We start from the raw sequence: 16,438 nt of genomic DNA, 5'->3' as shown, positions 1-16,438 counted from the left end.
TAAGCCAATTCAATTCTCAAATATAGGCGAGTCTTTAAGACTGGAGTCTTAAGAGTTCGAGTCTTTAAGCCTCGAAATGAGCGTTATCCACAACTCTAGCGGTGCTCGATTGACCCCTAGAAACTCGTTGGCTTTACGGCCTCACAATGTAACGCAACTTGCACGATTTTTCTAGAAACCGGGCTTTAAAGGAGCAATCAACTGAACTTCAGTTTAGAATCTAGACTCTAGATAAAAGTGAACTTCAACGACAATGTCACTATTGAATTGAGTCTCGGCAAGTTTCGTATCACACAAAGAGCACCCGAGACACCTTCAGGCGCTATACTACGAAGTGCAAAATTCGAACTACCTATCTTGCCGTCCCGCTAACGCTTATATTATTTAATACGAGAGTGACAGGGACGGTACGATACGAGCTTCGACTTTTGAATTTCGTACTAGCCCCCCAGCACTTTCCACGTTCAGCTTAGCGTTTACGTCGGTTAGCCAATTACCACGTGTTTCAAGACCGCGGTTTAGAAACTAAACAACGGAAACAGCAATTATTGTCCGGTAAGTAGGTATGGTGTGAGCTCACGGTCCGGCGACTATTGCGTTCGTTGCACCGTTGACTAAGTAACGATTAACAGGTAACATCAGTAACACGGCTGTCACGATCGTTAAGGGGCTACCCGAGGTTTTCATCGATTTTTGACAAGTTTTGAATCGTATCTCCTACTTTTGCACTACAGATAGAATTATAAGTCAAACGGCTATCGGTTCTCCAGATCTTTATCTCCATTTTTGTCTACCGGATTTTGAAAAAAATGAATACTTAATTTTGTATGATTTTTTTAAACATTGTCTGAGAAAACACTTATTTCGTATCTCTATTGACGTGAAAGATCTAACATATACGAAATCTACATGTATGGGTTCGTCTTTGACGTCTCTAAAAACTGGTCGAGGTTTTTCTTTTGAAACTAATTAACACAAAAGTTATGGCCAGAAAACCAGGTTTTTGGCCTAAAATTGTTCAACTAAAATATTAAGTAAATATGCGGGATACTATACTGCTTAAAGCCGTTGTTGTTAATATAATAAGCTACAAAAATCATGAGAAAACTAAGGAATTCAGATCGTAGGTCATTGGGGCATGGGATCCTCTTAAAGTGAAATGCTACGGTTGTTATATTAGTCATCGGTAGATGAGATGTTTTTGCGCGGAAAAGCTTAATAGTAGGTATCTTCTATCGTTACCTATAAAATACCGTGACTAACTGACAACATCATCATCATCATCAACCTACAGCAGCCCACTGCTGTACACAGGCTTCCCCCAATGAGCGCCATTCCACCCTGTCTTCGGCTCGACGCATCCAGCTTCCACCAGCAGCCTTTCACAAATCGTCACCCGTCGTCGTCGCTGGTTATCGACCTACAGCCTACTGGCGCTAATTAACTTGTATGCTAACTTTGTTTGTAGGGGGTAATCTCTGAAACTACAGAGCCGAATTAAAAATTTCTTTTGACCAACATATTCACAGGTCACTGAGTCTAATCTAATGACAATGACACAATCTCTTTTTAACCTCCGACGCAAAAAGAGTGGTGTTATAAGTTTGACCGCTATGTGTGTCTGTGTGTCAGTCTGTAGCACCGTAGCTTTTAAACGGGTGGACCGATTTGAATGCTTTTTTTGAAAGCAGGTCTAGCGATGGTTCTTAGACATGTTTCATCAAAATCGGATTAGCTTTTTATATAATATTGAACTTTTAAGAGACAAAGTCGGGGTTTTCCAACTTTTTTTGGTTAGTTACCCTAACGTTTCGTTGGGACAAAAGAAATGCTCATTGCTATCGTATACATTTATAACACCTTAAAGCAGCGTTTCCACCAATAATGTGTGTTTCAGTATCCATAGCAAATTACTTCCCTTTTTTTTTGCCCAGGGGAAATCTGCCACCAGATACCCCATTATCACGGGGAGGCGATGAGGTTATGTGGGGTTTTTTACCCACTAAAACCTCCGGGATGTTCCTTCCTCGTCGCCCTGCCAGCGACGCAACGGTACAACGGTATAACCCGCTACGTTATCCGTTTCCGGATTCATCTTCTGGGGGAGCCATTCTTGGACCCCCTTGCCCACCAATGCCATGCTAGGAACATTTGGCACGCCATTATCCTCGAGGACCTTGCACTTGCGGGTCACGGACGTCCCCGTGTCCGAGGCCTGCGGTCCTTAATTAAGGTGGGAGCTGGCGATCTTGGGCGACACGCCGGCGCCCAGCTCTCTTGCGGCGCACAGGGTCTGCTAGCGAGCTAGACTCCCTGGCCCTCTCGGCGCTTTACTTCCCTAACCTAACCGTCTCGGGCGCAGATATTAGTCACTGTTCCAGGATTTAAATGGACGGCAAAAACATCTCATAACCGTTTTTCTGTGAACAAAAGCGCTTATCTCTAACCCTGTTTTTGAAATGATTGACGTAATCTCAGCGAGACAGTTTATGCACAGTGACAATTGTGTAACTAAGGAAGGATATTTGCGCCAGCGCTTATTCAACTTGCAACTGTTGCAAACAAATATTTTCAAAAACGTCAGTTTTCGGGATCGCACGACAGGATTCGAATCCACATCGCATGTCGTTCGAACCCCGTCCGGAAAAACCAAAAACTTTTTAGTTTTTAAAAAGCAGTTTTCTTTGAGCAAACGTTCTACTAAAAATAGCCGTTTTTTTTTTAGTAGCCCAGGGAAAATCTGCTGCTAGATACCCGATCACCACGAGGTGGTGATGAGGTTATATGGGGTTTTTAGTTTTTACCCACTAAAACCCCCGGGATGTTCCTTCTTCGCAGCCTTAACCTAGGACTTAGTGCCTCAAGGAGAAACAAGGAACCCTTATTGGATCACTTCGTTGCCAATTCATTTCCGTCTATCTGTCTGTCTGTCATACCTACTCAGATCTTCAATCCCTTGAAGATGTAAAGAAATCAGTTTCTAAGTTTACGTGTATAAGATAAAAAATTTTGAAAGTGAATTTTTCTACAAAATGCATTACATCTTAGTATTAAATATAAAAATGGCTACTTCAATAACCGGGTTTGGACGTAAATCAAGTCGCGGAAGCAAAACGAACTGAAAAAGAAATCGATGCTGACACCGGAAAACATTATTTGGCATACAACAGGCACAGGTTAGTTATTTTAGTCTTACTATTTAGTTCGCGTTTAAAACTGACAGGCTGCAAAAACAATCTAAATTCTGTGTATATTGATCTATTGATACCACTAAGCAATTGTGTTTGATTCATACATGGTCAGAGGCCGTATTGCCTATAATTTCAAACGCCTTACGTCCTTATCTACCTACAGACCACAGAGAAATACTATTTTCTGCTAATACCCTCTAATACTAATAATTAAAATTCGAGTATCTATCCAATTTACCCCCTTGAGAATCTACTTACACATTTTAAATAAATAAAATAAAATAAATAAATAAATATCATGGGACACTTGACACCAATTGATCTTGTCCCAAACTAAGCAAAGCTTGTACTATGGACACTAGGCAACGGTTAAACATACTTATATAGATAAATACATACTTAAATAGATATTAAACATCCAAGACCCGAGAACAAACATTCGTATTAATCATACAAATATCTGCCCCGGCCAGGATTCGAACCCGGGACCTTAAGCTTCGTAGTCAGGTTCTCTAACCACTTGGCCATCCGGTCGTCAAAAAAATACCTAACAACTTACCTTATTAATAACACTTTGTTTTCAAATCTTAAACATCCGCCACACGCAAACTAATTACAACTATACTCGTACTAAAACTATACTCCTACCAAACAACCGCAAGTAAACATTGCAATCTTAATTAACTGTCCGTATAAACAGTTCTACTTTCTTAACGGAGTAGCGTGGGTGGAAAGGCTTTGGTCTGGACATCAATAAATACCACACAAATACACATATGTAGCACGGATACGGACGGATAACGTCATCGATTTTTTTTAAAAGCTATTTTAATTGTTTTTCATAACTTTACAAGGCCACAGATTAATTTTAAGGTCGCGGGTGAGCAATGTAAGTACCTAATTGTTCATAATTCATTGATATGGACTTCCGCAAAGTACTTAACGCCCGATTCAATGAAGTATTTACAATATCGTTTGTTAAAAATCCAATTTACAATATTTATCTTTTGAAAATAAGAGAGTTGATACTTAGTAGTCTAACATCTGGTAGCTTGGTGAACGGGTGTCGCTCTGAAGATGAACTCTGGTTGAGTTCGAAACGCGTAACTGTAGTGTGGTGGTGGCGATAGTTGAGTTAATGGTTTGTGTGTTTTCGTACAGTGCGGAGGAATAAGAGCCGCATGACATGAACACACATTTGTTGAAAGACATAGTTATTATCATATGGTCGCGGACGGGTGAACAAAGTACCTAATTGAATTTAGTTAATTGATATGAAATTATTTGATTAAGTAATAGGAGCTCAGCAAAGCTAAGGCCAACACGAACAAAAATTGATATCCTAACGATTCTATAGTGCATTAAGGGGCGTAAGAAGGGGATTACTAACGAGAGCCTATTAGAAGCGCGACGCCGGAGGCGGAGGGCTTTTAATGACTCGAGTTTGTAATCCCCTTACGGTCCGTGATACACACAATGATTTTCATGACATTGTGAGGAAAAAATGCAAAAAATTAAACTACTTTATGTCCAAACACTTCACAGCTCGGCAAAAAAGGGCGCTAAGAAAACAACGGAATAAAATAATGGCTACCCGCCAATACAGGGGGCTACTACAAAATTCAAAAATCGAAGTTCGTATGGTACCGTCCCTCTCACTCTCGTATTAAAAGTATATCTTCACTACTTTTAAACAATCTCGTATCTAAAATCAATATGTCAACAAAATTTAACTTAATGTTTATAAAGATCACTCAGAAAATTATCTATTTTGAGGTACGAGTTTTTTTTTAAGTATAGTGATGATATACTCTTTTCTGCATCATACACGAGGTAGGTACCTACGTGATGCAATACAATCTATTGTAATTTCAGAGTAAAAATTCATAAATTTGCTAAAGTATAATACGGGATTTCAAACACAGTTTTACCTATTTAGAAATAAAATCATTGATAAAATAAAAACTGAGTTTTAATTTCAAAACATGTAGCAACTAAGAACATGGCGAGGAAGCAACCTTCAGTCGAATAAGAACATGCTGGGTGCTAAAAGGAGTTTCGTTTTTGGATTTTCAATACAAAATAGTTATCGCACGCGCCAAAATAATAATAATACTATAACATTTTTCATTTTTATATCTAGAAATATGTCAAAAGAATAGAGCTAAATTTCTAAAAATGAATACAGCTAAGGTATATTGGGTTTAATTAAAGTTATTTTTATTTATAAAAAATAAAAATGGTAATACATATTATTTATTTTGTAATTAGTCCTGTTTTACAAAATAAACACGTTTAATTATAGTTTTAAAATATTTTTAACCCATCCCTAAGACTCAAGCTAGCAAATTGCACCTCCGATAACGGGGTCTAGAAATGAATGCGTAAATGTCAAAATCCTGCTGTCAAAACACGACAACACGTTCTTGTTTGTGTGTATGTCGTCAACTCTGGTGGCACTAGGTATACCTGAATATATATTTTGTAGCAATGCCCATATACGAGTAGATAAATAGATACCTGGTTTAGTCCACACCTACACGCCAAGGCCACTTTATCGTTATCGGGTTTAGCGCTTATCGGATCGGTACGAATATCGCATTGCCACTGCATGACTGCAGTAATGCATAATAAGCCATAGCTTCTTAGCTTTTAAGGTCAAATAGAGGCGGTCAAGGGCAACCGATTGTTAGGAAAATTGGAGGAAGTGATTTGCTTAGAAGTAACAATTGGGGGCGTTGGGGTTGTGTGGTCCGTATTCGTACAATAGCTCATTACATTATTGATGTAATTGCCGTGGCCTAGTGGTCTGACCTATTTGCCTCTGAACAAGAGGGTTGTGGATTCGAGCACAGGATCGCACCTCTGAGTTTTTCGGAGTCTATGTACGAAATTACATTTGAAATTTACCTCGAGCTTTACGGGAAAATATCGTGAGGAAACCTATACGCACCGGCGAAGAAATTTAATGGTGTGTGAAGTTTCTAATCTGCACTGGGCCCGCGTGGGAACTACGGCCCAAGCCCGCTCATTCTGAAAGGAGGCCTCTGTACCCTACAGTGGGACGTAAAAGGGAAGATATGATGATGATGATGATGTAATTGGGCCAAATTAGCCTTAGTTTGTAGTAAACATTAGTACATTGTGTCTTAAGGGCGGTAAATAAGGAATTACACTTGTACTATTACTTATTCTGTGGAATTACGAACGAGAGTTTAATGAGTCGATGTTCGTAATTCTGGTACCGCCCGTGCGACATACAATGTTTTTCATCACATTTGCGAGTAAAATTGTATATTTGTAAAAGAAAAACTAATATTTTTTCAAAAATTGCCGATACCGCTGGCTGCGCTCTTGGCAGCAACCAACATGAACATAGGCTGTTTGCAACGTGTACAGAATACAATCCTCAGGGAAATAGTCAATGCGCCATGGTTCACGTGAAACAGTTGCGGAAGAAATTGAACAATACAGACAATCTCATGCTGCTCGCTTAGCCGTGCACCCTAATCCTTTGGCAGCGCAGCTGCTGGACATTGATAACAACGTTGTGAGGCTGAAAAGATGCCAAGTGTTATGAATACCGCAATGACCTTATTCCCATGCAAGTCATGAACCACCCTCATCCAATCCGATTAAAGTCTTTTGACTGATTGCGGATACAAGAAAAGGAAAAAAAACTAGTCAGCCAGTTTGCAACTAGGTTTGTTTCATTTTTAAAATTCAATAGTTATTCCACAAAACATACTGTAAAGCCAGTTGCTCAATGAGATTTACAGCTTCTCAACATCCATATCACTCACATGACTCAAAGTATGCAAGGCAGAGAAGTTATAAGAATGAGTTATATTTAGAATGGATGGGGTCGGAGTTGTATAGAGGAAGCAGCGGTCAAGATTAATTTCCTTGGTCCCTGACCACAACATGTTGTTGTGAAATGGTACCTATATGCAAATATGCATTCAATTTGTTCAAATGACAATATAATGAATGTTCTATTTGACATCTATTTACCGCTAACACTTCAAAAAAACTAACTAGACTCCTCATAAGAATAGTTTAAATAGATAAAACGAAAATAAACATTTACATGCAAAATTGTTTAAATATTTATTTTATGGCAGAAATGCGCCATTTACCTCTATACCTATTGAAAGTGGTATGTTATCAATTGTGTGAGGGAATGCTACTTCCTAATTAATCCCAATTGGGTAATGGAAAACAAAACATGTGAGATTTTTTAAAAATAAATGTGTTATTATCATTATAATAAAGGATAATTTCCACCAAACGGCTTGCATTGCATCTCGGATCGGAATGGATTGTACACTGTTTAAAGTCTATATTACCAAGCCGCGCACAGCAGCTTAACCGCTGCTGTCTTCCAACACGCGGTCATAGCTAAAAGTATACTTGTAAAGTTGATAAATTTAAATAAACATGGACATTTATTTTGTTTCAGTAAAACTGGGAATAATACCTTAGCAGATGACAATAAACTAAAAACAAGCTTCATTAAAGAGGTTTAAAGAAAAAAAATTATGTTTTGGAATATAGCATTCCCCACCCCTAGTTAGAATCAAAACCAGGTTTCTCGAGCAGTGATATAAAAGTTAGTTTTATAATTCAAATAAATGTGCTTGTTTATGGGAAATTTTGTACTTTTTAACTGTTTTTTTCTTACAAGATAGACATTAAAGCAAAAGATGGGTGTGTTGAGGATTGAGCAAGAGGTGACTCAACTTATCCTGAAGCAAAGCCATTGGGAGAAAATCATCCCTGTAGTAGGTAACAGAAAAGAAGATGTGACATGAATTAATACACTTATGGGACAAATTCAGATAATTTCTTCAACCACTAAATTCTACATCCAACCCCAAGATCAACCCCAATGCAAAATTTAAAGCCCCTCGCAAATTTTGAATCGCCCTTGTCAGCTTCCATTTCAAATTTTATAAGGTACAGGTTAAACTAATAGAAGTATGTTTTAACTTCTAGTGACCTGATCACAAGTTCTTATGGCATCCTTTTGGACCAACTGTCAAAACAGTTGAGCAGCTTTGAGATAAAAATAATATAGCTGACGTATGTCTGTCTAGAAAGAAAAAAATTGGATATAAGAGCTAAATCATAAGCTTATCTCTTAATCAAGGTTGTAACAAAAATGATGAGTCATTGTTTTTCCAATGTGTTGATATAAACGTAATGTACGGAACTGTAGAAATCAGTACATTTGTAGTCTTGTATTGCTTTTAAATAAGATGCAATGGTTTAGGGGTCATCCATAAAGTAGGTACGTCACATATTAAAGGGGGGGAGGGGAGGGGTCAAGCAGTTTGTGGCACAGGAACAAAATAATTGCAAATTTCATAGCAATATGTGTGAAAAGGGGGGGTGGTGGGGGTGCTCCAAAAGGGTCAAACTAGTGTGACATACTTTATGGATGACCCCTAAACCATTGCATCTTATTTAAAAGCAATACAAGACTTCAAATGTACTGATTTCTACAGTTCCATACATTACATTATAAAAACAATGACATCATTTTAACCGAGAAAAAATGAAATGGGCCTATTTCTTACGATCCAAAAAAGTACCAACTATCAATCTAAGTTACTATGTAGGCAAGGTGTTTTTGGCGAAACTTAAAAATCGTCAGGGGAATTTTCCTCACGGAAAGACACGAAACCAACAGTTTGACTAAGAACTATACAAACTCCTATTTAATGGCATAAAGAGTCCATAATGGGCAAAAGCGATTAAGATAAAGATTAAATACGACATCAACGGATCTATCTGGCAAAATTTGATATGAAAACGGACGAACGAAGATACTTGTTTACTGGAGTGCGCACTTTAAAGATAAGCCCTGTTGATTACAGCGCCCAGCTAAAATAATTCTAGAAATTTTACAACACAACATAAATAAATAAACCGTTACCTTTTTAAAATCACAGTCGAAGCAGGTCAACTTGAACAAAGTAGGCTGATGTTTTTTAAATGCAATGAACCGTCGCACGCTTATTCAATTTAATAACAGTGGTATAAACACTATACACTAAAAAAACTACAACAATTAGGTATCACAAGCCCAATAATATGAAGTAATTCAAAAATAATTAACAATTCGTTTGCAAAATATTCACAACACACTCGATTCTTACTATATGACAAGTCAAACATCACTGACAGTTCAGTTTCCTGGTATTGCATGACTATAAAACGTCAACCATACAGTGTTACTAGATCTGAATATTATTTCTGCACCCGAGTAAAGTTTGTAAAGGTTATAAAATGTGTTATATCTTGAGTTTATTCAAACAATTGTAATTTTATTCATCTTCATATTTGTGAAATAAAGTTGATACAATGGGGTCAACGTACGTACCATTACTATTTTTGAATGAATACCAAGTGTGACATCTATTAGAATTTCAGCCAATAACTTCAAAAAAATACAACCGCGCTAAGGAAATTAACTTTGCCGTGAAGCAAACTAGTTTGTGTGCCTGTTACTAGATGGCAGGCAAACATAAACAAGTGGTGCCATCTGTTATATTTAAGATAAACTGCGTGGTTTGCGTTTTACTGTATCGTAGGCACCGTGTTTTATTTTGTTGCTAATGAAATTCGTTAGATGGCGCTTATGTATCATAATAGCGGGTATTTTTCGTACATTTGAGTGGAATATTAAATATTTTCAGTCTATTTAAATCTCAACAAAAACATGCCATAATAAATAACGAACCAAGTCTCAATAGACATGATTCTATTTTTTCCATAAAACTACTGACATCTCATTCATTAAACAACCAACCTAGAGGGTGGTAGGTACCTATGTATGAGAAAAGGAAAAAATTGTTTAGGCTAAAAGTCTTGTACTGTTACGTACTGTTTATACTATATTATACATTTATCTACTGTTTTCTTGAGTTTGCGTAATCAACAACACGCAATGGCGAAGTCACATTAAATGGTTTTTTGTCATTAAGATATCAAATGTTTTGATAAGTAAGTATGTGTTTGTTTGTTACTCCTTCAAGCTAAAACGGCTTAATGGATTCGGATGAAATTTGGTATAAGTATAGATAGCACTCATCCGAAATAACATAGGCTCGTTTTTTCCCAATATTCTCACGGGATTAAAATATAACCTAAGCAACGAAAAGTTGGTAAACCCCCAAATTCGTCACTTCAAAGTTCAATATCTCAAAAACGGCTAACCGATTTTGATGAAACATGTCTAAGAACCATCGCTAGAAAACCTGATTTCAAATGAAAAAACCGCCCAAGAGCGTGTTGGACAGGCCTAAAATAGGGTTGCGTAGCCATTACGAGAAAATTAAGGAAAAAAATTCTAAGGACTTCGTATTTTATACGGAATCTTCCAAGTTTATGTATATTTTATACCTTAGGCTGCTATTTACTCTCAAACTACTAATAATTCTCAAGCAAACTTAGCCGTTATAGTTTTCCTCGAAAGTTTGATATACTTACTACCATCCTGAATTTTTTCAAATTTTTCCACCCACCGGTTTAGATTTTAGAGGGGGGGCTCCGGACTGAACGCGTCTGAGATTTTAAAAGAATCCAACGATAATTGGATGAGCACTTTAACCAGTTAGTTTACATAATATATAACCCTGCAAAAACAGCTATCACTGAATCAGAAAAATCGTTCCTTGGCGGAACCCTAAAAACCGCATTAATGACTTAATGGAATGATCAGAAAAATGAAAAAATGCAACATTAATGAAACACACGATATATTTTTTTGTAATTTCCAAGGGACTCTATACTAATATTATAAATGCGAAGAAAGTGTGTGTGTTTGTGTGTTTATATGTTTGTCCGTCTTTCACCTCGAAACGGAGCGGCGGATCGACGTGGTTTTTGGCACAGACATAGTTTATGGGCCAGAGACTGACATAGGCTACTTTTTATCCCGGAAAAATGCACAGTTCCCGAGGGAACAGCGCGCAATAACAGAATTCCATGCGGTCGAAGCCGCGGGCAAAAGCTAGTTTAGAAATATAACGTATGTTTACTTCAACTTGATACTCTATCTTACGGTTTTACGCGTGCAAAGCCGCGGGTAAACTCGAGCGAAGAATAAAACAGCAAGATAATAAAACTGAAACGTTTATTCAACTTATAACTCTCTCTCATATAAATAACGCTCTCCTTAAAAATAACTGGAAGCCTCTACATTATAAAGATAGATTAAAATGTCAAGTAACAATAAGTAGGATAGGTACAGAATTAATTAAAAATCATTGACATTACATATAATTACAATATGTTTAATGTTATATTCTTACAATGTAAACAATAACGGTCAAGTGCGAGTCGGACTGGTGCGAGATCTCCGTACCGTAATAAAAATAACTTATTAGAATTTGGCATTACTATATTATAAGTTTATATTTTACATAAAAATCGTCTAATTTAAAAAATATAAAAAACCGGCCAAGAGCGTGTCGTACACGCCCAGGATAGGGTTCCGTAGCCATTACGAAAAAATCAAATAATATTTTCTAAGGATTTCGTATTCTGAATCTTCCAAGTTTAGGTATATTTTATACCTGAGGCTGCTATTTACTCTTAAACTACTAATAATTCTCAAGCAATCTTAGCCGCTATAATTTTCCTTGTAAATTTGATATACTTATTTACTAGCATTCTAATTTTTTTCAAATTTTTCCACCCAACTGTTTAGATTTTAGAGGGGGTGGACGCTCGATTTCAATGAAAATTTGCACTTTAACGTTGAATATTTCGCTAACAGACCACTGAATAGAAAAATTGTCTTAGCACCCCTTCATTGGTTTTAAAAGACCTATCAAACGATACCCCACAATATAGGGTTAGTCGAGAAAAAAAAAACACCCCCACTTCACGTCTGTGGGAGGTACCCAAAAATATTTTTTACTTTTTTTTATTGTACCAATTTGTCAGCGTGACTGATATGTATATTCATGTCAAATTACAGCTTTCTAGTACTAACGGTCTCTGAGCTTACCCGCGGACAGACAGACGGACAAACATGGCGAAACTATACTACGGAACCCTAAAAACATTATTGGTAACATATTTTGGTAGCGATTCAATTCAACAGGGGCCAACGTGATTATTATAATAATGTAAAATGTCGATTTTATCCCATAGTCATCGGGCTAACGGATTTATAGGAAGGAGGCTTGCGAGAAAGTGTTGTGAGGATTGTGTTTATAAATAATGAACCAATATTAACGCTTCATTTATCTCGCCTCGCTACGCTCAGCTGTTTCCAACAGAGCGAATACTGTACGAGGAAGGCTCGGATACCGGTTAAATTTCGAAACCGTTATCCTTGGCGCAAAACCTTTTCATTTTGGTTTCGTTCGCGAAACCGTTATTTTTAAACCGGTTTTTTAGGGAACATTTCCATAAAGAACTTGACAGATTAACCGGTTTAGAACAATAAAAACCGGTTTATTCCAGCGCAGGATAAACGTCGCCGCCCGCCGCTGGCCGGCCGGCTGTCACTCGTCGAATAAACCGATTTATTTAGGTTATAGTTAAGGTCTTAAAAACGTTCGCGTTCTTATGAAAGTTCGGAGTTAAACCGAAATAAACCGGTATTTACCGTTATTTTATAACCCGGTTCCGAGCCTTGGTACGAGGATAGGTATTAAGAAGCGTTTCTATTGGTTCATAAAAGTTTAAAATCTCAAAAACGGCTGAATCGGCCTGATAAAACATGTCTATCAACCAACGCTATAAAACCTGCTATCAAATAAAAAAAACCGCATTCAAATCGGTCCACCCGTTTAAGAGCTACGGTGCCATTGCGTGCTTTGCCAGGCAATCAGTGTACAGCGCAGTGCCGTAGCGTTGGTATCAGCCGACCAGGGCGGAAGAAAATTTTGCCGCCCTCTTATTAATCGGTCCGAATCGTAGGTGCGACATTTTTTTTGTTATGGAATTATCATCATCATCCCAGCCTATACACGTCCCACTGCTGGGCACAGTCCTTTCAGGCTCAGTCAGTCAGTCAACTGGAGTCCTCTCAGAATAAAAAAAAAATACGTGGGGTATGATTTGAATTTGAATTTTGAATTTGATTTTGAATTTGAATGAGAACACTTGGGCCGTAGCTCTCACACGGGCCCAGTGCGGATTGGGAACTTCACACATAGCTACCATTAAATTTTTATGGTATTTTGCCGCCCCCTCAATGTGCCGCCCCGCCCGGGGCGGACTGCCTCCCGCCCCAACTACCCTACGCCACTTAGACCCAGCGAGCGTCTTAGCATAATTCGCTTGCCGCTCCACTTCCACTGCCCATTGGCATGTAATTCGCGGTCTAAAAGTAAATAAAATTAAATAAAGTATTTGATACATTTTGGTACGGATTCTCATTCTTAATAACTAGATGTGCCAAAAGAGTTTATATTTATCTTATTCGTAAAGGGGCAGAGCTCAGGCAGGCATCAGTTTTCACCTAGAATGAAACCATAAAATACATTTAAACATATATACAGTACAACCAGAATGCCAATGTCACTCGGGACTCGTCGGTTTCTTCGTTTTCCTAAAGATTCAAATAAGGAAGAAAAAGAAAACCGATTTTTTGTTTCGAGTTCCGAACGAAATTTGCAAACTAGATCTAAAATGTTTTTGAATATACACGGTGTTCCATATTTTAGCAAGTGGTACAGCACTTATTGACAAAGCATCCCTGCCCAATATACGATTGTCAGGATTTTTTCCATATAGATTGACAATTACTCTGCATTTCATAATTTTTTTACTTTTAACCGTCAACAAAGTATAAGTTGACATTTTTATTTCTCTTCAAATGTGAATTTTGAATTAAAATTTTCAATTGAAAATCCCTTGTCTCTAACTCAACCACTTGCTTAAATATTTCAAATATATTTTATAACATCTTGTACATTGTTGTTTTTAAGCCAATTAAAAATGTCGTCTCGTATAGAGTAGGTAGTGATTAAAAGAAAGCGCCACTTTCTACTTATACTTATGTATTGTCAGTCATATAAGTGGTCTATACATTTTTAATCAACTTCCTATCAAATAAATACCTATATAAGTCGAACTTTCAAGTTGACAGACACGTATTATCGACATTACTGTTTTGAGACACACAAAAGATAATCAACTTTGAAATCGACCACAATATTTGACTGATGGTACATACTATAAGGCATACTAGCACATTTTTATCGTAATTTTGTATAAATTTAACAAATTTCTCTTTTATGCTCTTATTTTTGCAATGATTACTTTCAAGTACGGAAATGTTTAACCTTTAAGCAATTGAAGAAAATAAAATATTTCTGTTCGTATGGGTGCTGATTATAAAATTAATATAAGATTTTTCTTATTTGACGACAATAAGCGTGACAATAATTTCATACAAAAACCATGCAAAACATGCGCTTAATAACACTAAAAGCCGATTTATTAAAAAAAATAAAAATACTTAACCAAAATGCTGCATTAACAAGTAATATACTTCATAATTTTAAACATTTTTTATACGTTTTAAAAGTAAAAGAAACATCACAGCTAAAATACTAAGTAAAGTGCTTACATTACTTCTTATAATTTTATAAAATATTTTTTAAACATAGGACTAAATCAAAGTAACTGAAAATGCTCGATCATGGATTGCGTTCGTTTTAATAAGTACTTCAGTACCTTACAAAAATTAAAACTAGGTCAGTAAGTAAAAAGTAAGATATTTTTCGAGACACCAATAATTTTCAGTTATATGGAAGTAATTATTTAAATAAAATCTCAAGTTTTAAAGAATAAAATTCGATCCTTCGTTTCTCTTTCTTTTTTCAAAGTGAATCTTGAGTAAAATATGAACTTTTTTGTCCAATTTACAGGGAATTTGCAAGTAATTGTTAATAAAAGCAGAAAACTATTTAACTTAATTTTGGCGTGATGTGTTGAGTAAGGTAAATACTAAACTAACTCAAACATAGTAAACTAAAGCTATAACTGTTAGCTATTTTGCCACAGGGATACAGTAAAGAAATTGCCAAAGTTATAATACACTCATTTCGGTTCTTCGGTAGATATTTTATAAAAAAAAAACGAGTATGATAATTATAGACTACTTACCAATTTATTTCATGTAGGTAACTAAGTACTCGTAGCTATCTTTATTGATTATATTGAACATTTTAATGCTTTAGTTAGATTTTTAATAAAGAAAGACTGTTCAAAAACTTGATAGCTTTCTTTCAATACCGAGAATTTTGTTTTCCAAAAGCTTTTTTCCGTGAATATATCCGATGGTACATGTATACGGTAAAGCCCATTTCACGGTATGATCGGCGAATGAATTTAAAATTACCTATCCTAACTTTACAATATCCCTTCGGCATAGATTAGATGATTAGCATAGCGATGATGGTGACAACTGCCAGCAGTAAACCGAGGAGCGTCAGCCAATCCAACTCCGCCAGATGCTGGGAGATCATCATGGTGTACGTACAAGCTATCATCAGCGTGCCGTCGTGCCAATCGTGCTTGGACGAGTCTGTCAACAACAGCAAAAACAAACGGGAAACTTAAGACAACGGAAAACGGTGCGGGATGCGCTAGTTCGGTGGATGTTTTTTTTTTCATGAACCACGGGCAGGCTTACCAGCACGTTTAGATAACCCTCGAAGTTAATAAATAGCGTCAAGTAGGTACACAAAGTTTATCTTCATGAACTTTCTTGGAAGGATTGGTAGGTACGGGTATATAAGGAACGATGATCAGAATTTACATTTTGTAAAGTAATACCAATACTGAATACTGTAGTGGTAATAATGAGAATGTAATGACGTCTGACTTGAGTGATCAAAAACATTCACTTCGCTAAGTTTGGAAAAAAATTAAATACTCAACAAACACTAGTTCGTCAGGACAGCGAAGTACTAAGTATATTGTCCTAGTTCTTACTCAATGATCCAGAGAGTTTTAACTACCTAGGTCTCGTCTATTGAGTAGTTAAAAAAACATGCGCAAATGGCACGATGTGCCGTTTATCGCTAGGTGCATCCCTTTTGTAAAGGTGCAGTAAGAAAGGTAGATAGTATGTGGAAAAAGGCTGATTGTATGTTGTATTAATCGTGCTAGTAAGAACCGTAACGTTTTTATTCCCATTAAAAAAAAAACATTTATTCGTGACAGTTACACAACAAAACACAGTCACATTTGTATAAAACATCCATGAACTT

General features: G+C 36.7%; 2 protein-coding genes across 4 annotated transcripts in view; both read right to left on the bottom strand.

The window, feature by feature from the left end:
* Positions 1-9,365, bottom strand: part of LOC141430205 (uncharacterized) — a 237,504-nt gene extending 228,139 nt beyond the window's left edge. Inside the window, exon 1 of the mRNA XM_074090799.1 lies at positions 9,133-9,365. The gene's annotated coding sequence lies outside the window, so the exon portion shown is untranslated. The remainder of the gene's footprint in view (positions 1-9,132) is intronic.
* Positions 9,366-11,317: 1,952 nt separating this feature from the next.
* Positions 11,318-16,438, bottom strand: part of LOC141430206 (uncharacterized) — a 152,358-nt gene continuing 147,237 nt past the window's right edge. For 2 of the 3 annotated variants that reach the window (XM_074090801.1, XM_074090800.1), the window contains exon 3: positions 11,318-15,750. In XM_074090801.1, the coding sequence (XP_073946902.1) occupies positions 15,599-15,750 (152 nt within the window). In that variant the 3' untranslated portion in view covers positions 11,318-15,598. The remainder of the gene's footprint in view (positions 15,751-16,438) is intronic. The other variant, XM_074090803.1, reaches the window with a different exon arrangement.

The sequence above is a fragment of the Choristoneura fumiferana genome, chromosome 8 (genome assembly GCF_025370935.1).
Source record: "Choristoneura fumiferana chromosome 8, NRCan_CFum_1, whole genome shotgun sequence".
Taxonomy (NCBI): Eukaryota; Metazoa; Arthropoda; class Insecta; order Lepidoptera; family Tortricidae; genus Choristoneura; species Choristoneura fumiferana.
This window is presented reverse-complemented; position numbering and strand designations above follow the sequence as displayed.